General features: G+C 38.2%; 1 protein-coding gene across 1 annotated transcript in view; it reads left to right on the plus strand.

Annotated features, from left to right (window-relative positions):
• The window catches only part of MRPS31 (mitochondrial ribosomal protein S31), a 31,816-nt gene extending 17,734 nt beyond the window's left edge, over positions 1-14,082 (plus strand). The window contains exons 5-7 of the mRNA XM_045014888.1: positions 1,133-1,209; positions 6,234-6,377; positions 13,225-14,082. Of these exons, the coding sequence (XP_044870823.1) occupies positions 1,133-1,209; positions 6,234-6,377; positions 13,225-13,490 (487 nt within the window). The 3' untranslated portion in view covers positions 13,491-14,082. The remainder of the gene's footprint in view (positions 1-1,132; positions 1,210-6,233; positions 6,378-13,224) is intronic.
• Positions 14,083-19,981: the final 5,899 nt, after the last annotated feature.

Raw genomic sequence — 19,981 nt, forward strand, 5'->3', positions numbered from 1 at the left:
ATCTGTTTAAATTCCACATTCTTCTGAGACTGTGTAATTATATTAGTCTCTTTCTGAAATAGATCCAGGGTAGCTACGTTAGTAATATGTAATATGACAAGATCAGGTTTGCCATAGTAGTTGTGGCCTTCAGAAATCTGCTGGAAAGCAGAGGGATGAAATTTAAGGGCAGGAAAGGCAAGTGTTGCTCGGGCAACAATGAATATGTAATAACACAAACGAAGAACACTAGAATTTCATTAGAAATGTACCCAAACTGGAAAGGTTAAATGTTTAAAGGAATCATTTGTTCTAAATTACAATAAACTTATTTTCTTGTTTGTTTTTGTATTTATCTGAAAATTCACTTTGACTGGTTGAGGGGAGAAGACCAGCTGTTTGAGTTTTTAATTTATAATCCAAATATTAGTTTGTCTGCTCTTATTAAAGATGTTTGCTTGTTGAATATCTTTCTTTCTTTTAATAAAGAATCCTATTAAGTGTGAAGCTGCTGTTGTGCAAAAAAAATCCAAATATATTTTACTATCCAGAAGAGAGCCCAGAAATGACAGACTGTTTAGACTATAGCTTATCACAACAGTTTGAGTGTTAGTCATGTGGCAGAGAGGAAAGGGTGGATACATAATCTTCCAAAAAGGCTGTTTACTTCATAAATCAGGGTTAGTTTGATTTATCTGTTGTCTTTTTTCCTGAATTGTGAAATATTTTGTGTAGTAGAACAAAAGCATAAAAAAACCCCAAGGAATGCACTTTCTAAGAACTATCTGCTACTAAGGTACCATGGACTGATAGCATTTGACTTTATGAAGGTTTCTAAATATATAAATAGGAATAAATCAAATGTAAAATAATGGCAATTATGCTAATTACCTCACTGGAAAGTGTGGTGGGAATCTGGCTCCAGTGCTTCATTAATTGCATTATACAGCAGTAACTCAAATGCAATGATTTGTCTTTTGGTTACCAAGTCTAAAGATTTAGTATAATGTTAAATATGTTGGTATTTTTTGTTTCCAGGGGATGGTTGACTTTCGCTCTAGAGTTTAATGAGCATATTCTGTGTTTTGTAAACCTAATTTTAAACTAGCTGTGTTGTGAAATATCAAATATCATTTGTCTCCTTTGTTTATAGAAGAGGGCTTCACCTAGGAAGGAGGCTTAACATTTTCCCTGTTTCTCCCACTGTTACAGAAGTGACACCTGAAGCAGGTTAGTGGAAAAGCAACAACAAAAACCCAAATGGAGGAAATTCTTCAAAAAAATAGAGAAGTTCTCTGTCTCGTGGAAGAGAGGGGTTGGCTACTAGCTTGCTGGTTTCAAACCTGATCGTAAATTAATGTGCGGTCTAAATCTGGTCATTGGTAGGCAAGACTTCTACACAGTGTTATGGGATAATAGTTTTTGATCCTGTATCAGGACTAATGTACACTAACAGTTATGTGGTAAAGCTGACCCGTTGCCACTGTTGTTGGTGTTTCTTCCATGAGCACTAAAATTCCCCTGCATTTTCTCAGTAGAAATGTATACTTGGTTTACCCTAGTTCTTAGTGGGCATTTGTCCGTATTGCAAAACCATTGCACCAGATCTTGCTCTGAAGAGGCTTGAGACTACAGCCACAGGGGAAATTGGATAGGATTGAAGTGTACTGTCAGAACTCTGAGAACCTTACTGTGACTTCCTGGATAAACTATGCCTAGTTTTACCTGGTATAAATAATCCCTCACTTGCATGAACTTCAGACACATACAGAAATCTTATTTAAATAAAAACAACAGAAAACCCGGTAGCTGTACCACTCTTATATCAACAGATCTCACCTGCTATGCAGGGTCAGGCCTGACTGGTGCATGGATGGGATAGTCTTCAAAAAATGAAAGCCGGAGTGGGTGTATGATTTAGGGGTTAAAGCTGAGGCCTGACTTTCCCAACTGTCATACTGTGTGACTATGGTCAAATCACTTAAGTTGTCTCTAAGTTTCCCTTTCTGTAAATGGGTACAGTAATGCCTTGTAGGCAATGAATCAGAATTCACTGATTTTTGTAAAATACTCTGAATTCCTTTGGGGAAAAAAGGCACTGTTGCATTGCAAAGTGTTATAATAAAATTAAAACTAGAGGCTGTAGAAATAGTGTTGGTGATTCAGTAGATGGCATTCTTCTCTGCGGATCAGTAAAGAGCCCATTTTAGGGTTTGTGGTTTTGTTTTTAGGGTTTTTGTTTTTGTTTTTTTTTAAGACTCGTGTTAGTTCAACTGCTTTGGCCAGCTTCTAGTTTGGGTAATGTTGTCTCCATTAATTTCTTCCTGCAGTTTCAATTGTATAGCTTATTTATTCCTTGTACTAAAATGTCACTTAGTGCCGTTTCATAGATTCTAAGGCCAAAAGGGACCATTGTGATCATCTAGTCTGATCTCATGTATATCACAGTCCATACATAGAACTCCCCCCAAATAATTCCTAGATATTTTAGAAAAACATCCAGTCTTGATTTAAAAACTGTCGGTCATGGTGGATTCACCATCACTCGGGGTAAATGGTTCAAATGGTTAGTTACTCTAACTGTTAACAATTTACACCATATTTTCAGTCTGAATTTGTCCAGTTTCAGTTTCCAGTCATTGGATCATGTTATACCTTTCTCTGCTAGATTGAAGACTCCATTATTAAATATTTGTTCCCCATATAGATACTTAGTCACTCCTTCACCTTCTGTTTGTTCAGTTGAACAGATTGAACTCATTAGTCTATCACTAGAAGGCATGTTGTCTAATACTTTAATCCTTCTTGTGACTATTCTCTGAACCCTCTTCAATTTATCAACATTCTTCTTGAATTGTGGACACCAATATTCGAGCAGCAGCACCCGTGTCCAATACAGAGGCAAAATAACCTCTTTGCTCCTACTTGAGATTCTACTGTTTATGCACCCTAGGATTGCATTAGCTCTTTTTGGCCCCAACATCACACTAGAAGCTTATGTTCAGCTGATTATCCACCAGTATCCCCAAATCTTTTTCAGACATAGGGCTTCCCAAGAGAGTGTTCCATATTGTCAAGCAGCTGCTGATTTTACTGAATGCAGTCACCTTTGAGATGGAACGTGAGCACTGTTTAACAGAATACTGCAATTATCTCCTTTAGGAATCAAATTAGTATATATGTAAGATTATTAGGTTTTTAAAACATCAGCCCATTTTTACTATGTTACACATTCTGATTTTATATATATTCTTTTAAATTACCCTTCCAAAAATACAGATGGCTAAATTTTGGGTTGAATCAAGCATGTTCAGGCATAATGACTGGTGTTTATAGTTGTTTTTATAAGTAACCCTTTGAACTAGCTTGTACACAGCCCTATAAAAAGCAGAACTGCAAATGTTGTTCATACTATTTAAAGACCCATATACTATTTATGTATTCCCTAATTTATAAATAGACCTTAGCACAAGTAAAATTTGAAGAAAGCAAGTGAACTTTATGGGATTTGTCATAAGATATCAACAAGGATGCCTCTTTCAGTTTTTAGCAGCATTTCCTTGTTTAATTCCCAGTAGTGTTGAGGAAAGCTACAATAGATTTCAAGCCAGAAGCCATATTACACAACTGTACTGACTAAAACTCTCATTGCAAAACAGTTTTTTCCTTAATAGCAGGAAATACCAATAAGATATTTGATTCCTTACGCTATTTCCCCTTGTTTTCTTGTTAGTTCATATTAGTGCAGATATTGAACTAAAATGTTGTTTAAACCCACTATGAATGCAGGTTCCTTGTTTTGTGTTGAATATTTATTTTGAAATCCTGAATATTAAGTGGAAAATCAAGGGAAACCTGTTTAAAGGTTGTTAAATCTGTAGAGAAAGGAGCATTTTACACTATGCTGTTTTCTGTTCCATAAAAGTAAACGTAAGGTTGTTTTGCATCCGTCAGACACACCATGCTTGTAAACTGAAACTCTGGGTCGTTCTTTTAAAGAAGATTGATTAGTAGAAAATTATCAGACTATAATTACTTAAAGGATAAAGTAGAAGCAATGATTCCTTTATAATTAATGTTGTAACTCGATTTTCATTACATCTTTTTTGGGTATCCTTCTAACATCTCCAAACAAAAGAATATTTACATGAAAATGGGTAACTGATGGGTATGGCTGAGGCAGGATTTTTCTGCCAAGTATGAATTAATTTGAACAAGGGTTTTCTAATTTATCACCCTCAAAATAGAAATGTTCTCAAGAGTGAAAGTCTGCGTGTGTCTGCCATTTTTGTAGCAAAGGAAAGAAAGAGAAGTTAGTTTACTGGATTCAACTAGTTGATGTGGTCCACAAGACCAAAGATTAGTTCATTAGTTTTAAACTACTAATGTTTGAAATAGTAAATGTCAGAATGGCTGTGACCTGTAAACCATGTGACTTCTGAAGACCTAAGCTTTCATTTTAGGAAACTCCAGCTTTCTTCCTTGCAAAGACAAACATAAAAATGGAAACTCATCGCAAGGGAGGCTTTTCAATGGAAAGGGATAATTTTTCCACTGAAACCAAAGTTAATTCAACAAATCATTATTAAATTGGGACACATTTTTTGAAAAAGAAGTCTGCACAGTTAGAAAATTATTGTAGGGCAGTTTGGCCTGATCTCTGCTTCCAAATACCATGCATCTTCTCGCTCTCGTGTAGTGGACCGTCATCTGTTGTAGATGGGCAATGGCTTGTTTTATGTGCCTGAGAATGAAAAGAAATTAAGCAGGAAGGAACGTGTAAATGAGTAAAAACGCTGGGTCAGATGAGCACTGAATTGGCCTGCTGCAGGTTATGTAAATGTTAGACATGAAGCCAAGAGATGACTAAATGAATAGGACTCATAACATATAATGCTTTGGCCGAATTCCAAGGATGTTGGTGGGTTGAGTGAGCTATCGAGGGAATACTAGAATATTTTAGAAAGGATTGTTTAATGGAAAAGATGAATGGAGGTTTTTTTAGCACTTATGAAAGCAAAGTAAACTGTCTGAAGAAGTAACTGCCTCAAAATTAATCTTTTAAGAGTGCTTGAGAAAATGCAAAATTATAGTTTTTATATATAATCTATAAAAATTTGCATATAGTATTTAATATATATATGTGTTAAATTCTCTCTATATATATACACACTCTCTCTCTCTCTCTCTCTCTATTTTACAGCACTTCACAGTTGAGGTGGAAAGACGTGGGCCTAATTTTTCAAAAGTGACCAATGATTTTGGGTGTCCAGCATGAGACATCTGAAAAAGTCAGACCCCTTTAAATCATGTCAAGTTGGACACCCAAAAACTCTAGTCGCTTCTGAAAATTTAGGCCGTAGTCCTGGTCTCAGAGTTTACAATGTAATCTTAGATAGCGTGATGCGATGGCTGACTGAGGGATGACAAACACGGAGGGGTCAGGGTGTGGGAGAATGAGCATTATAGTGATATAAGTTACTCAGATCAGTCATGTGCATGTCCTTGAGTATAGCTAATGTTTTTTTTTATCATTTAATATTAATGATGACAGTCTCATTTATTGTGGGCATAATGAAAGATGTGAGTTTTGAGATTATTTATGGTATATTCTATGAAAGAGGACAACATTTAAGGTAGTGAGATAAATGGGAAGTCAGGATTTCTCAGTTTTGTATGCTAGATTATTGACTCTGGCATCCAAAAATCTCAACTAGTAGAAAAGCTGGGCCACCAAACAAAATGGGCGAGGTTCAGAGTAAACAATTGGGAACATTTGCAGATGTGGGCTGCCTTGCTGAATGAGAGCATAATCATGAAATACCAGGAAATCCCTTAGAGTAAACAAGGTCCACTTGTCTTTAATAAAGAGTACATAGACCAAGTTCAGAATCTGATGAGTTAAATATAAAAACTTGTGACTAACAAAAAGCAGCCAAAAAGTGTCAAAAACAGAAACTGTCACACAATGGAAACAGTTAATTCCTATTCTTAATATTTGGGAAAGGGGTTGAAATAACTTAGCTGCAATTTTGACAGATCAGTAGGCTAGTTTAATAGTCCTTTGAGAATTCAGTGGGCTTTTATTGCAAAAGCACACCATGAAATATGGTATTAATAGCTACAACTTAAAATAATGTATGTGTGAAAGGACCAGCCTTCATTAAGTTTGATAATCTTAAACAAAATATGCTTAAGTCAATAATTCTCTGGCAAACTGACAGGTCTGGGGTATTTTTTTTTTTCTTATTTAGAGTCTTCACCTTCACTCTGGGATCTGGAACTTGCTAATCAGATTGCAGCAGTAAATCAAAAGCCACCTCGGAATGGGTTTGAAGAGATGATCCAGTGGACAAAAGAGGGAAAACTGTGGGAGTTCCCTATTAATAATGAAGCGGGTAAGTGTACTGTAGCTTTTGTGGTCTCTTTATATTTGTAGAGAATTAGAACACCAACACTAATGCTTCAGAGTTTTAATAATGTATTTCAGGTGTGCCTCCACATACAATAGTTTACTAATGTTTTTGCTCAAGTAAGCAACTTTAAACTGTCCTAAATTAGTGAAGCCTCAGATGAAGACATCCTGGAAATTTTGCTATTAGATCCTAATCAAAACTTTAAGGAAAACAGTTTAAATATTAAAATGAGTTGGGGAAGAAGCATGATGAAGTTGTGATCACTGAACAGGTCTAGAGCTGTGGCTTGAAATGGCTTAAATCCATCCAAGCTCACTGGTTCTCAGTAGGATTTTGTAGCTAGAGAGTTTCTGCTACTTATATAGACACTCTAAAGCTAACAAACCAAATATAAAAAGGAAACTAACCACACAAATCATTTACATTTTGATATAGTTTAAATGCTTTCATTGGCGTTTACCCCAGATCCAACCCCCAAGAGGTCACCCAGCTATATAACATACTACTTCTTACTATGGCATTTGGGTTACAGGTTGATATAATAAGCCATAAAGCCAGTGTCTTTAGTAAGATCATGGTTTTTAGTGTCTAGTGAAGTTATGGATATCTCCACTGCTACAATGTTCATCACCACAACACAGCTTTCAAGATCCAGGGATCCTGCACATGCCTAACACATGTGGTGTACATCATCCAATGCACTTCCATAGGAAAATATTAAGACAAAAACACCCTATCATCTGTGGGTGAACACTTTTCACAAAGCAATCACTCTATCTCGCCTCTCAGTCCTCATCCTCAAAGAAGACATTAAAAACCGTGGTGTTAATAAAGCACTGGATTTATGGCTTGTTAGAACAATCTGTATCCCACTAACTCCCCTTCTTCTCCTATTACTACAGGGGTATTAACTGGCCACTTCATCTTGAATGGTCCCTTAGAATATGTACTAAATACTTACACTAAACTATCTGTTCAGTGTTGTATTTAGCTGTGACACACTAAGTCCCTTTCCCAGACCTGAGGAAGAGCTCTTTGGTGCTCAAAAAGCTTGTCTCTCTCACCAAGATATATTGCCTCACCCACATTGTCACTCTAAAATCCTGGAACTGACATGGCTACAGCAACACTGCATACAACAATGTACTGAATATTACAGGCCGATTGTTCCTTTAGGCCTGTCCATTTCATAAGCAAAATCAAAGTCACAACATTGAGCCGTTCCAACAGTCTTACTGGCTGGACATAAATTATACAGTACATAAGTAACCCTCTCCTTTTTTATAGAAGCATCTATATGTGAAGTTAAACAACAATAAACATATAGAGAACATCATGGAAGAGGAAATGCAGATATACAGAAAGTGTGTGAACATACGGTTTTAATAACTGCAGAAAGTTTGGCAGTGGTCTTAAATTATTAAAGATATAACACATAACAGGTTGGTTTCTGGAGGCGATACTCCTTGAAAATCTGCCATTCTGTGTAGAGTTGTAAATTGCATAATGTGGTTGAGCTGTTTCTTAATGTTCTCATCCTGTTTTGGTGGTTTCTTAGAATTTAATCACTGCTTCTATGAGAATCGATCTGTTCTGTTGTGCACTAATCCAAATATATACTAATCATGTTTTTGCAATCTTATATCACTGTGGCCAGTGGCATTTCTGATGTTGTAATGTGGCTGGAACCCTGCTGTCTGGGGGTAGTGAATTAGCAAGGAGTCTTCACTTATAGTTAAGCAAGAATCTTTATTGATTTGTCCACAAAAATTAGTCATGTGGAAAATGCCAACCGAGAGCTCCAAAATTTATCATAGGACGGGTTGCAAAAATCAGGCCAATAAATTCCATCCTATCAAAGCGCCAACTCTGTTTACAGGTCATTAATCACATCATGTACATCAAAGTAAAATAGAAGGCTTGGGGAAACTCATTAAGTTGTGCCAAATTTGTTGTAATTCTAACAGCCTTACAGAAAAGTGGCACTCATTACCAGTTCTAATTCTAGATTTTGTATCCCTGTCTCTTCAGTAGCATTACCTTCCATCACCTAGTTCTGTACCAAGAAAGAGGTTTCCTTTTATATACCATAAGCCTGTGGTTATACATTTTAATTTTGCTTAGGACTGTATCTGTTGTGGGAACAGATGTTTAACTTGGAGCATTATAATGGTACCCCAGTTCTTAAACTTTTAAATAAAATATAGATAGGAAAGAAAAAATATGCAATTACTTTTTCAGACATCCTTCTGAAGCATCCATGTCCCTTTTTAAAATGGCTTGAGCTGTACGTCCATGCTTTGATCACATGACTTCTGAATAACTCACTGGGTAAATAGGACAAAACACATCTTGGTTCTCTCCCATATACAAGTGCCTCATTTTGGAGAACCAATACTTCTGGATCATTGGTGCTTCAAGGGTTGACACTGTTGTAGTGATAGGGTTAAAGGAAATCTTTGCAAACATGTAATTGCATCTGGCAGCTTCTATATGCATAAGTTCCATCAGTCATATGTTAGCTGTTTCAGTAATTCTCTTAAATGGTTTTGGCTCAACTAAATGCCAAACTGTGAAGCTATCACATATTTCTTCTACTTCCTTCCCAAATTGCAAGTGTTCATGTTTTGGGGTTAGGAAGGAGCACTACTACTAAAGAGAAATAGAAATTATTTAATTAAAAAAAAAATGGTAGAAAAGGGCAAAAAATGTTGGCCAGCATTTTTAGGATCTGAAAAAGTTATTTGCCCATTTCCAAAACTCTGATCAGGTTTAATATCTATACTTGGAACTAGTGACTATATAACCCTACCAAAAGTACCCTTAAACTTCTGTGGAAAGCTACTCATTTAGTGTATAGAACACAGAGGGCTTACAATGAGAACATTTTGTTTTGTGTTTATATAGCGCTTAGCACAATGGGGTCCTCTCCCATGACTAGGGCTCATAGACACTACAATAATACAAATACATAATAAAAATAATAGTCACTGCCTCTCTATTTCACTATTGCATTGTTCAGATTCTTTTAATAGAAAATCAGTCAATTTCTCTCAGACTTTTATGACCAACAGATTACAGGAATATTTTAAGGGGGACCCTAGAATCACGAACAATAACTATCAGGATTTCCTGATTCAGGAAACCACAAAATATTGGGGGAGAAAAGGAGAATTGGAACCCATTGTTATTATAATTGGAGGATTCCTAGTATTCACAAAGTGGATTTGAGTTTCCAAGCCCAGCGGAAATATGCCTTTTAAAGCCAATATGATCAGTGAAGAAAATGTTAGCTTCTGGGAAGAGGGAAACATCTGGTTTCTCTTTCAAGGACAAGGGAGATAAAGGGGATGGGTAGCTGGTATTGATAAACACTGCACATATTACTGATGATGCAGTGTGGGAAAATAGACATCCTTTTCCAGCTTCTTTAGGAATTGCAGTGTCTGAAGGAAAAACAGGAAAGAAACCATGGTAACTTTGCAAGTATGGTGCACAAGTTGAGAGATACTTCCATGCTACAGTGCTGGGCTGCTAGAGGTTTGGAAGAAGCTGACATGCCATTAATCCTTGCACTAATATGTCTGTATTATCTCACTTTCATTTTGATGATTAAGGTTATTGCCAAATATGTAATATCCTGGTTAGTATCAAAATAATTTTACATTCATTCCTGTTTTATTACCTGGAAGTATTTACCTGCAATATAGTCAATCCTTTCCGATAATGCAAAGAGAGTTTTCTTTACTACAGATATAAGAGAGAATGAATGTAAGCCTACAAAGAGTAGTACAAATTCCAGTCTTCAATATTATGTTCTACTAAGATGACATGCACCAAACTAATGTGCTACTGTACAGAGATGTTTTTTCATGATAGGCCACTCTAGTTCTAAGGGTTTTGGCTTGTAAAAGAGTTAGGTGTATTTGAATCACTTAAATACTTTTAAATGTTCTCTTCTAGTGTAGGAAACTGTAATGCTTATTCACAGCTATGTAAAGGATTAATAACACTCATAATAAGTGATGTGCAAGCTTCCACAAATAACTCTGCCGGTATCTCTGTTATTACGATAGTGGTCATTGGCATAAACATTTTGGGCTTAATTTTGTCAAATTGTTGGGTTTGGGATGTAGGCAAGTATCTACTAGATCTTTTAACTTAAGACCAATGGACTTGACTTCACTTTTTTTTTTAAACTATCTTGTTCATCTATAAACAAACAGAAGCAGCAAAGAATCCTGTGGCACCTTATAGACTAACAGACGTTTTGCAGCATGAGCAAAATGTCATTCACCTGCACTTCCACCAATGTAATATATGCCATCATATGCCAGCAATGCCCCTCTGCTATGTACATCGGCCAAACTGGACAGTCTCTAAGGAAAAGGATAAATGGACACAAATCAGACATTAGGAATGGCAATATACAAAAACCTGTAGGAGAACACTTCAACCTCCCTGGCCACACAATAGCAGATCTTAAGGTGGCCATCCTACAGCAAAAAAACTTTAGGACCAGACTTCAAAGAGAAACTGCTGAGCTCCAGTTCATCTGCAAATTTGACACCATCAGCTCAGGACTAAACAAAGACTGTGAATGGCTTGCCAATTACAGAACCAGTTTCTCCTCCCTTGGTTTTCACACCTCAACTGCTAGGACAGGGCCTCATCCACCCTGATTGATCTAACCTCGTTATCTCTAGCTTGCTTCTTGCTTGCTTATATATACCTGCCCCAGGAAATTTCCACCACTTGCATCTGAAGAAGTGGGTATTCACCCACGATAGCTCATGCTGCAAAACGTCTGTTAGTCTATAAGGTGCCACAGGATTCTTTGCTGCTTCTACAGAACCAGACTAACACGGCTACCCCTCTGATATAAACAAACACTTTACTGTTCTGTAGTCTTTACAAATGTATCACAGCATTCATGATAGTTAATTTTATACCTTATCAAATAATTACATTAATTAGTGACAGGTTCTTTTATCAACTGAAGAGGGGGAAAAAATCTCTGTGCAGTCACAGACCCTAGTATCAGAGGGGTAGCCGTGTTAGTCTGGTTCTGTAGAAGCAGCAAAGAATCCTGTGGCACCTTATAGACTAACAGACGTTTTGCAGCATGAGCTTTCGTGGGTGAATACCCACTTCTTCGGATGCAAGCAGTCCGAAGAAGTGGGTATTCACCCACGAAAGCTCATGCTGCAAAACGTCTGTTAGTCTATAAGGTGCCACAGGATTCTTCACAGACCCTAGTCTGCCTTGATTTCTGGATTGGTAATATGGCCAAATCTCATGGTATTTCTGAGACAATCCCTTTTTTCTATACATATTTGAGTTTGTAGTCCTCAAGATCTTACACCAGGGGTCGGCAACCTTTCAGAAGTGCTGTGCCGAGTCTTCATTTATTCACTCTCATTTAAGGTGTCACGTGCCAGTAATGCATTTTAACGTTTTTAGAAGGTCTCTTTCTATAAGTCTATAATATATAACTAAACTATTGTTGTATGTAAAGTAAATAAGGTTTTTAAAATGTTTAAGAAGCTTCATTTAAAATTAAATTAAAATGCAGAGCCTCCCCGACCGGTGGCCAAACCCAGGCAGTGTGAGTGCCACTGAAAATCAGCTCGTGTGCCGCCTTCGGCACCCGTGCCATAGGTTGTCTACCCCGTCTTACACTTTGATTTGTGTGTCCTTTGAACACCAGTGTCAAAATACAGAGCAGAAACCAGTGAAATCCACTAGAAAGAGGCCTGAAATCACTACTTGATTGATCTGAGGCATTTTTGGTGAAAGGTCTGTAACAAACCACTATGCCACCTAGCTGTGAGACGGAATGCTTTTTAATGTAATATTTTTGCATTCGTCACTGCTAAAGGTAACATCTGACAAAACTTGCAAAATCTTACAATTGTGTGTACCTCGATCTATTCGTATTTTTATGATTGCAAAAGTCTGGAAAGGGTTAAAAGAAGTGTTTAAAAACATTGCCTGTTTCAAATTTAATAGTAAAATACCTAAAATTGTGAAATATAATGAACATACACCTCTACCTCAATATAACACTACCCAATATAACATGAATTCGGATATAATGCGGTAAAGCAGTGCTGGGGGGGGTGGGGGCTGGGCTGTGCACTCTGGTGGATCAAAGCAAATTTGATATAACGTGATTTCACCTACAACACGGTAAGATTTTTTTTTTTGGCTCCTGAGGACAGTGTTATATCGAGGTAAAGGTGTATAAGCATGGAACGCATTCAAATAAATACTTTCGAAGGTAGGCTTGTTCAGTTTGTACTACTGTGTTTTTTCCTTTAAACCATTTTGCAAAGTTATGCAACCAGTATATTTCTTATTACAAGTAAATACTCAATTCAGTCTTTAAAAAATATTGCTAGCAGCCCAGCTTTCATAGCCCATAACAAACCAGCATTTGCATGTAATTGAAGAAAACAGGGTTTTTTGATAAGGAAATGGATTTCAGAGTCAGGCTTCAATGGCATTACCAAATATGAAATATAGGTAAAAATTGCCCTCTTAAAGAGAAACACAATATGAAAATAAAGAGTTGTGGATGTTGACATGACATCTGTGCACAGAAATCTCTCTTATTTGGGGAGGACAGGGGTCGAAGTGTGTGTTGGACCTCACCACAGTCCCCTTCCATTCCACTGCAGGGTTGGGTTTTTTTTGTTGTTTTTTTGGGTACAGCACTGAACTATTAATTCTACCAACTAGAAGGAGTTTACATGCAAGACTTAGTGAACACACACAAGACAAACTGAAACTATGATATAACAGTGTTTTGCAATTCACCTTATAGGTATTGAAGATGATGTTGAATTTCATGAACATATCTTTCTGGATAAATACCTAGAAGACTTTCCCAAGCAAGGACCTATTCGCCACTTCATGGAACTAGTGACCTGCGGGCTTTCCAAGAACCCATATCTAAGTGTTAAACAAAAAGCTGAGCATATTGAATGGTTCCGGGATTACTTCCAGGAAAAGGAGGAACTTCTTAAGGAGATTGATGATCATGAGAAAGAAACAGACCTTAGTCTTGAAAAGAAGAGTCTATCAAAGTAACAAGTGATCACTTTAAAAAACCCATTGTGTCAGTGCATAGTAAAACATTGTAAACACCTCATTTGAAAGATGTAATTGTATGAACTTTTTAAAAAAAACAACAACTAAAATTTGCCACTCTTCTCTTAGTTTGTATACACAAAATGGAGAGAATGGTCTGCAGCTCATAGACTGTACATAACAAAAATGTCATTAATTCTGCAGTACAAATTCCCTGATTCACCATTTAATTCATTTTAAGCCTATCCAAAACAACCAGTAAATAGATTTCTCAGAATGGTCTTTATTTTACTGGTTTCTGCTGTACGGTCACAGAATCTAGCGATGAAAAAAGGCCAGTAATGTCGTTGACTCCACCCCCTGCCAATTCAGGATTGTTCCCTGTTGCATATTAATATTTTGTGTGGTTTATTTTTAAATATGCTAATTGCTGGTGGGTGATTCCACTGTTTCCCTTGAGAGACTGTGTTCCGTGGCCTAATCTGGTTTACCATCAAGAAGTAGTTTTATTTTTTTAACCTTCTTTCCTCTCCAGAATTCCCTCCCTTCTGCTCTCTGCAGCACTTTATTATATTAAAATATTTTACATAAATCATGGTAATGTACATGTGGCATATTGTCAAACAGCCTCTCCTGCACTCTGCCCTTTATCACAGGGTTACTTCTAAAATCCCAAACCCGAGCAGCTTCAAACACCTGTCACTAAAAAATAAAAATCAATCAGCCTGCCACAAAAATGCCCTGGAACATGTCATTTAATCCCCACAATCATACTGGATCAGAGCAGGCAATATTCAATCCTACTCCAGTATTTGGATTAAGTTCTGTTTATCTCCTGGCCTGCAGGGTTTGAAATGGGAGGTTCAGATCTTATCAAGAGGCATAGAGTTCTATTACTTTCTTGTTTTATAACTTTGTCTTCTGCTCTGTTGTACTATATTCTGTGGTGCTCAGATGTTCATGAAATAAGTTCCATGTTTTCTCTTAGATGATCCACGTTTGCACAGTGCTCCAAATCTGTTAAGCATGTTTTATGTATTTCTTGCCTTTCATATGGCCTTCTATTATCCTTTATTCTGCCCAGGCTCTATTTGATGCTCTCTAGGCTACATTTGTCTGCTTTTCTAGCATATTTACAGTCTGATAGATTGTGCACTCTCTCGCGCCTCTCCCCCACCTCGCTGTTGGAACTGGAGGTCCTAACTTGTTCTCTATATAGTCTGTTGGCTAGTATTTCAGATACTTATTACTCCTGAAAGCCATGATACAGGAAGCAATAAATCATGCAATGGAGGCAAAACATCAGCTTTGTCATTGTGCAAATCAAATTACCTTGTGCCTAATCACTTCTTTTTTGTTTTTACTCAGTCACAAAAGTGCAAATGAAAGAGTCTGATCACATCTGTCTTTGAAATCAGAATTTTATTTGACATCCTGTTATCTTGTAGGGTATAGGTAAGCCTGGTTTCTTTTTTTCTTACTTTTTCTGCATGCTGGCTCTCTTTTGAAGGGAAGTGGCTTTTAAATAGGAGTAGTGAGAGAAGAAAGGTTCAAGTTCTGCAGAAATCTTCAGAGACTTCCCGCTCTTGCAGCGAGACCAAGCGGTATCTTTGGTGGTAGGTTTGTTTAATTTTCAGCTCAGTGCCCAGGTGTGTTTCAGGTTTACAACTACTGTACCTTGCAGACTTTCACCTAGCCAGCGATGCATGGAGCTGTTCTATGAGAGAGGCCAAAAAGAAAACGTATTACTGCTTAAATAATTCATATTGGATTTTTTCCCCAAAAACTTGACAAAGTGACTGCAGTTACAGTAGCTTTTATTTCACTTAGAAATAATTTCTTCTGTCTTGAGTCTATCTTGACCTGCATTTTAATATGGAAGGCAGGAAATTTTCATGGTCAATTTTAATTCTGAGGGGTTAGATGGTTTAGTTGTGTATGAGAGTACTTAATCACCAAGGTGTTACATTATGGGAACTAGACGAATGTTATCTCTTAGAAAAGGTATAATAGGACCGTAGCACTTTGAGGAACTCTCAATGGGAGCTGCAGGGTTTCAGCACCTTTGAAAATCAAGCTGCGGCTATTTCAGAAGTTTAAATACAGTTTTGTAGTCCAACTGTAGGAAACTAGGTTGGAAAATATTGGTCTAGGTATGTATGTATGTAAGCCTGATTGGGGACGTTCAGAGGAAACCAGGATAGTGCCAGTGGTGACACTTTTGAGTGTCTGTATGTGGAGCTACCTCTCGTACCCAATGGAGTGTTCAGAATCGATGCTCCCAGATTCTTAACTTAAGACATAAAAACTCTTTTGCAACTTAAAATACAGAGTTTGAAATATTAGTCAGACTTGGATAAAACCACCTTTTTTATATTGATTTTATTGGTCCTATCACAACAATAATCTTTAAACAATGTATTAGTTTGTGGGTGTGACATAGTCATGATTTTTTTTTTCAGTGATTAAGTGGTGTATAGATTTATTTCTGAATAGATTTCACAAGTCTATAGGCTCTATGTGGAAAGTAGAATACCATTAATTATTTGCCATAGTGTTACGTTTTCTTTTTTTAATGTATGAAGCTGAGGTCTTGTTAATGGATCACTAATGTTCTACCTTTTAGTCATCTGTAATGCTACCATAAGAGTCCTGAACCATCTGGCACTTGTGCATCTGCCGATTCTATTTTGTGTGTAGACTGCACTTGTCACTTACAAAAACATTAGTAATGCAGCAAACTGACCTAGAGCAGTGACGGCACTGATTTTGGTCATCTAAAAATTCCAGTTTGAGATTCTTGCCTCCTGGGCTGCTGAAGATGGGATTTCTAATGGAGGGGGACATATTTTAAAACCAGTGGGGATTGCAGTGCCATTGCAAAGCAATACATGGAGGGATAATGGCATAAACCACAGAGCAGGGTTGTAATTGTATTTTCCAAGTCAATCATTAATGGGCTCCATTAATGCCTACCTGGGGGATATTGAGGAATCTAGTAAAATGTGAAAAGCTCTGTTCAGCAATGGCATTTTCTGAAAATCCTCTGATTCTCTCCAGGCCTATACCAGATCAGCACAGAACACCAGATTTGGATCGCTTGCCTTCAAAAGTATTCTTCTTTATCCCAGCAAATACACCCAAACTCTTAATGTCATTCTTTGGGAGTATTTTAGCACAGTGTGGACTGTTTGATTAGACATTAATTGTAATCATTTGAATTATTACACTTCTATTTATAGTTTTGGCTTTCTGCCTGAACTTTCACGTTTGTTTTTCTGGTATCACATCTTGAAATGTAACAGAAAAACCGAAACATTCAGATCAGCAAGAGGAGAATCCTAAATCTGAGATCTCACATGCCTCCCTCACATCTTCCGATTTGTTGCTTTCTCCACACCACCCCACTTAGTGTGTAAATTATACCTGCTTCCAAGGTTGTGTAGCCATTAATATCACCCTTGAATCTGACCATGTGCCTGCTTTGGCACTTCAGACATATCATGTTAAAGATTTCTCAGTAATGATCCCTAGTTATAATGAAAGGATTACAGAACATGGGATAAAATCCCATGAATGGATTAACTATTTACTGTATCAGCATGGTAGAACAGGAGCAGTATGTAAATACCAAGTGTGTGAACTGTGCCAGTGTAGTGCATTTGTTTTAGTTTCTTAAAGCTGGTGGTGGGAAGATGCCTTCTATTTTGAAAGCCTATTTGATCTCCAGTTAGAACACCGATGGTTTACTTGAAACCAAACTTGAACAAAATGATTTGTTCTATCGTGTAAGAAACCAGACACATGATCTCCAGGCCGACACTAGCAGAAAACTTGAGGAGCAATTCCTACACTGGGTTTTCAGGCACCACTGCAAACCCCTAATGTAGGCACAGTTTATACAAAGTGTAGCTTAAGTGCTCAGATACTATGATGAGCATGTTATAAGAACCTATATAGAACAGAACACCCTGCTGCACTGGAGTGGATTGTGTCTACTGCAGGGGCTTGCACCCATGCAACTACAAAGGTGGTTGTCCTGATGTAGGCAATGTCTTCATGCTGAATTCCCAACAGGCTTCCAAATAAGCACGGAAAAAGAAATGGTGGCCTGTTGTACTCCTTCTGAACAATAGGAGGAGCCGAAATAATTGGGAAAACAGGGAGGAAAAAACGTTGAATGCTTTCTCAAACTGCAAACTTCTTTTGTTTTTAAATCATGCAATTTCACATGAAGATGACATTAGTGGTGATCTGGAGTGCTATTGAAATCTCTCTTGCTTCACTGATTACAGAGATAATCAAGTCCCAGTATGAAAATAGCTCTTCTTTTGAAACTTGTTCTTTGATTATTAGAAGCTTTAAAGTATCATGAAATTTGCAAATGTGGGATTGTGACATACTTCCAATGATGATTCCAAAGCGGAAAGTCCAGTTTTATATGGTTTGATTATAATTATAAAACTTCTTCCCTGACATCTTTCAGGCACGAAATGGTATTCAATGAGATTTTAAAGGCCTGATTTTTCATAGGTGCTGCAGCTCCCATTGACTTCAACTGGAATTGTGGGTCCTTAGCATCCCTGAAAATCTGGCCCTTGGAGTATTTCCCTCCCCATCCCCATCCCCCATAAGTGTTGGATTTTTGTGAGCAGGTACATAGAAAAGACATATGATGTGCTATTGTAAGTGGCTATAGGGCTCTTAAATTTCATAATCCTCTCACCACAAGATGTCAGTGTAGATTTATTTTATCAGATGTAAGATAGGTGTATTGTTCCCCCTACAGTTTAAAACAAAAACTATTAAGAGAGAAACAATAGGTTTGATTGTGTTCTGGGATTTATTCCCTGTGGAGAAGTGGCATATCAAGAAGGGGAATAATGGAAGAGATGTGAAATCACGCACTAAAATGTGAGCAGTATCCTTTTTGTAACTGGTGGCATATTTTAACACATGGGACAAATGCATCTCATACAAATCAATTAACACTGAAATTGGGGATGAATTTTATCCCCATCTTCTCTGAAACAAAATGTTAAAATATTGCACTCGAAAGAGCTAAAAAACTGAACAAAACCAAGCAGTCTGATAGGATATCCCACTATAGTAGCTTTATCCATTGTAGAGATGTATCAAAAATATTTTACTTGCAAGATCTTAGTACAGGTCTTGGCACTAATTCAGACTTCCTGTGTCTCCTTGGGCAAATCCCTTAATCCCTGTGGCAGGGCGATAACTTGCTCGCATGGCAGCTCCTGCTGGTCATCCTGGGAATTAACTCTTCCAGCTCAGAGTACCCTCTGCAGGCTGGTGTCTCACCTGCCGCTGGCCCCCGTGTCCCTCCCAGACCCCGGTGCCCTTTCTCTCAGGGTTCTGCCCTCTGCAGTACCCCCGCAGTCTCTAGGTCTCCCCACCCAGGGGAGCCCCCAACCCTCTATCGTCCCCTTGTCTCAGTGGCTACTGCCAGTCATCATATAGCCCCCGCTCCCTGGGACAGACTGCGGTCTATAAACCACTCATCATCGGCAAGGGGGGTTGGACCAGCTGCCTCTGCCTAGATCTGGGCTGCCCCGCTGCAGCCCTGGTACTCTTTTGTGGGCCCTTAACTAGGCCTGCAGCCTGGGGCTGTGCTAGGCCGAAGTGCCCCAGCTCCCTCTGCCCAGTCCCAGCACTGCTCCACGCTAGACACCCTTCTCAGCTTCCCAGGCAGCCAGGTCCTTCTCTCTCAATGAAGTTAGTGTCTTTGGCTTCTGGCCCACTGCACTCTTATAAGGGCCAGCTGGGCCCTGATTAAGCTGGCCACAGCTGTGGCTGCTTTCCCCATCAGCCTACCTTTTCCCAGCTGCAGCCCTCTCCAGGGCTGCTTTAACCGCTTCGGAGCTGGAGTGTGGTGACCACCCTGCTACAATCCCTTTGAGGCACAATTCCCCATCTGTAAAACAGGGATGATGAGCCTTCCTTTTTCCCACCCTGGCTCTGTCTTCTCGATTGAGATTGTAGATCCTGCCCCGAAGAATGTATCTGTTGCCATATGTCTGCACACTACCTAAAACAGAAGCTCCCATCTTGTATTGTGCTAGTGCCTAGAGACCCCAACCACATCATGGGATTTCTGTTCACCGTTTCGCAGCTTGGCAGTTTGGAACCCTAGGAACAAGCTGGAATGACGGTCAAGATTTTGGGAATTTCCATTCTGCCAAATAAAAGTGGGGGAATAAAGAAAGAAAAATAAACTGATCAGGCTGTTTCCCCATTGTTTGAGTCAGAGCCATGCGAGCAAAAGGCAAAGCTCCCATACCCATCAGGGCCACAGAAGGTCTTTTAGTTGGAACGTTGGAAATTTAATTTGATAACTCATTTATAATACAGTAGAATTATCAATAACTTTACCGTGTGGATGCAGAGCTACTGTCAGATTATTCTGCAGTAGAATGGGTGTTCAGGGAAAAAACAAAACACAAGCTAAACACCTATGCTGACATCTCAGT

The sequence above is a fragment of the Mauremys mutica genome, chromosome 1 (genome assembly GCF_020497125.1).
Source record: "Mauremys mutica isolate MM-2020 ecotype Southern chromosome 1, ASM2049712v1, whole genome shotgun sequence".
In the NCBI taxonomy this organism is placed as follows: domain Eukaryota; kingdom Metazoa; phylum Chordata; order Testudines; family Geoemydidae; genus Mauremys; species Mauremys mutica.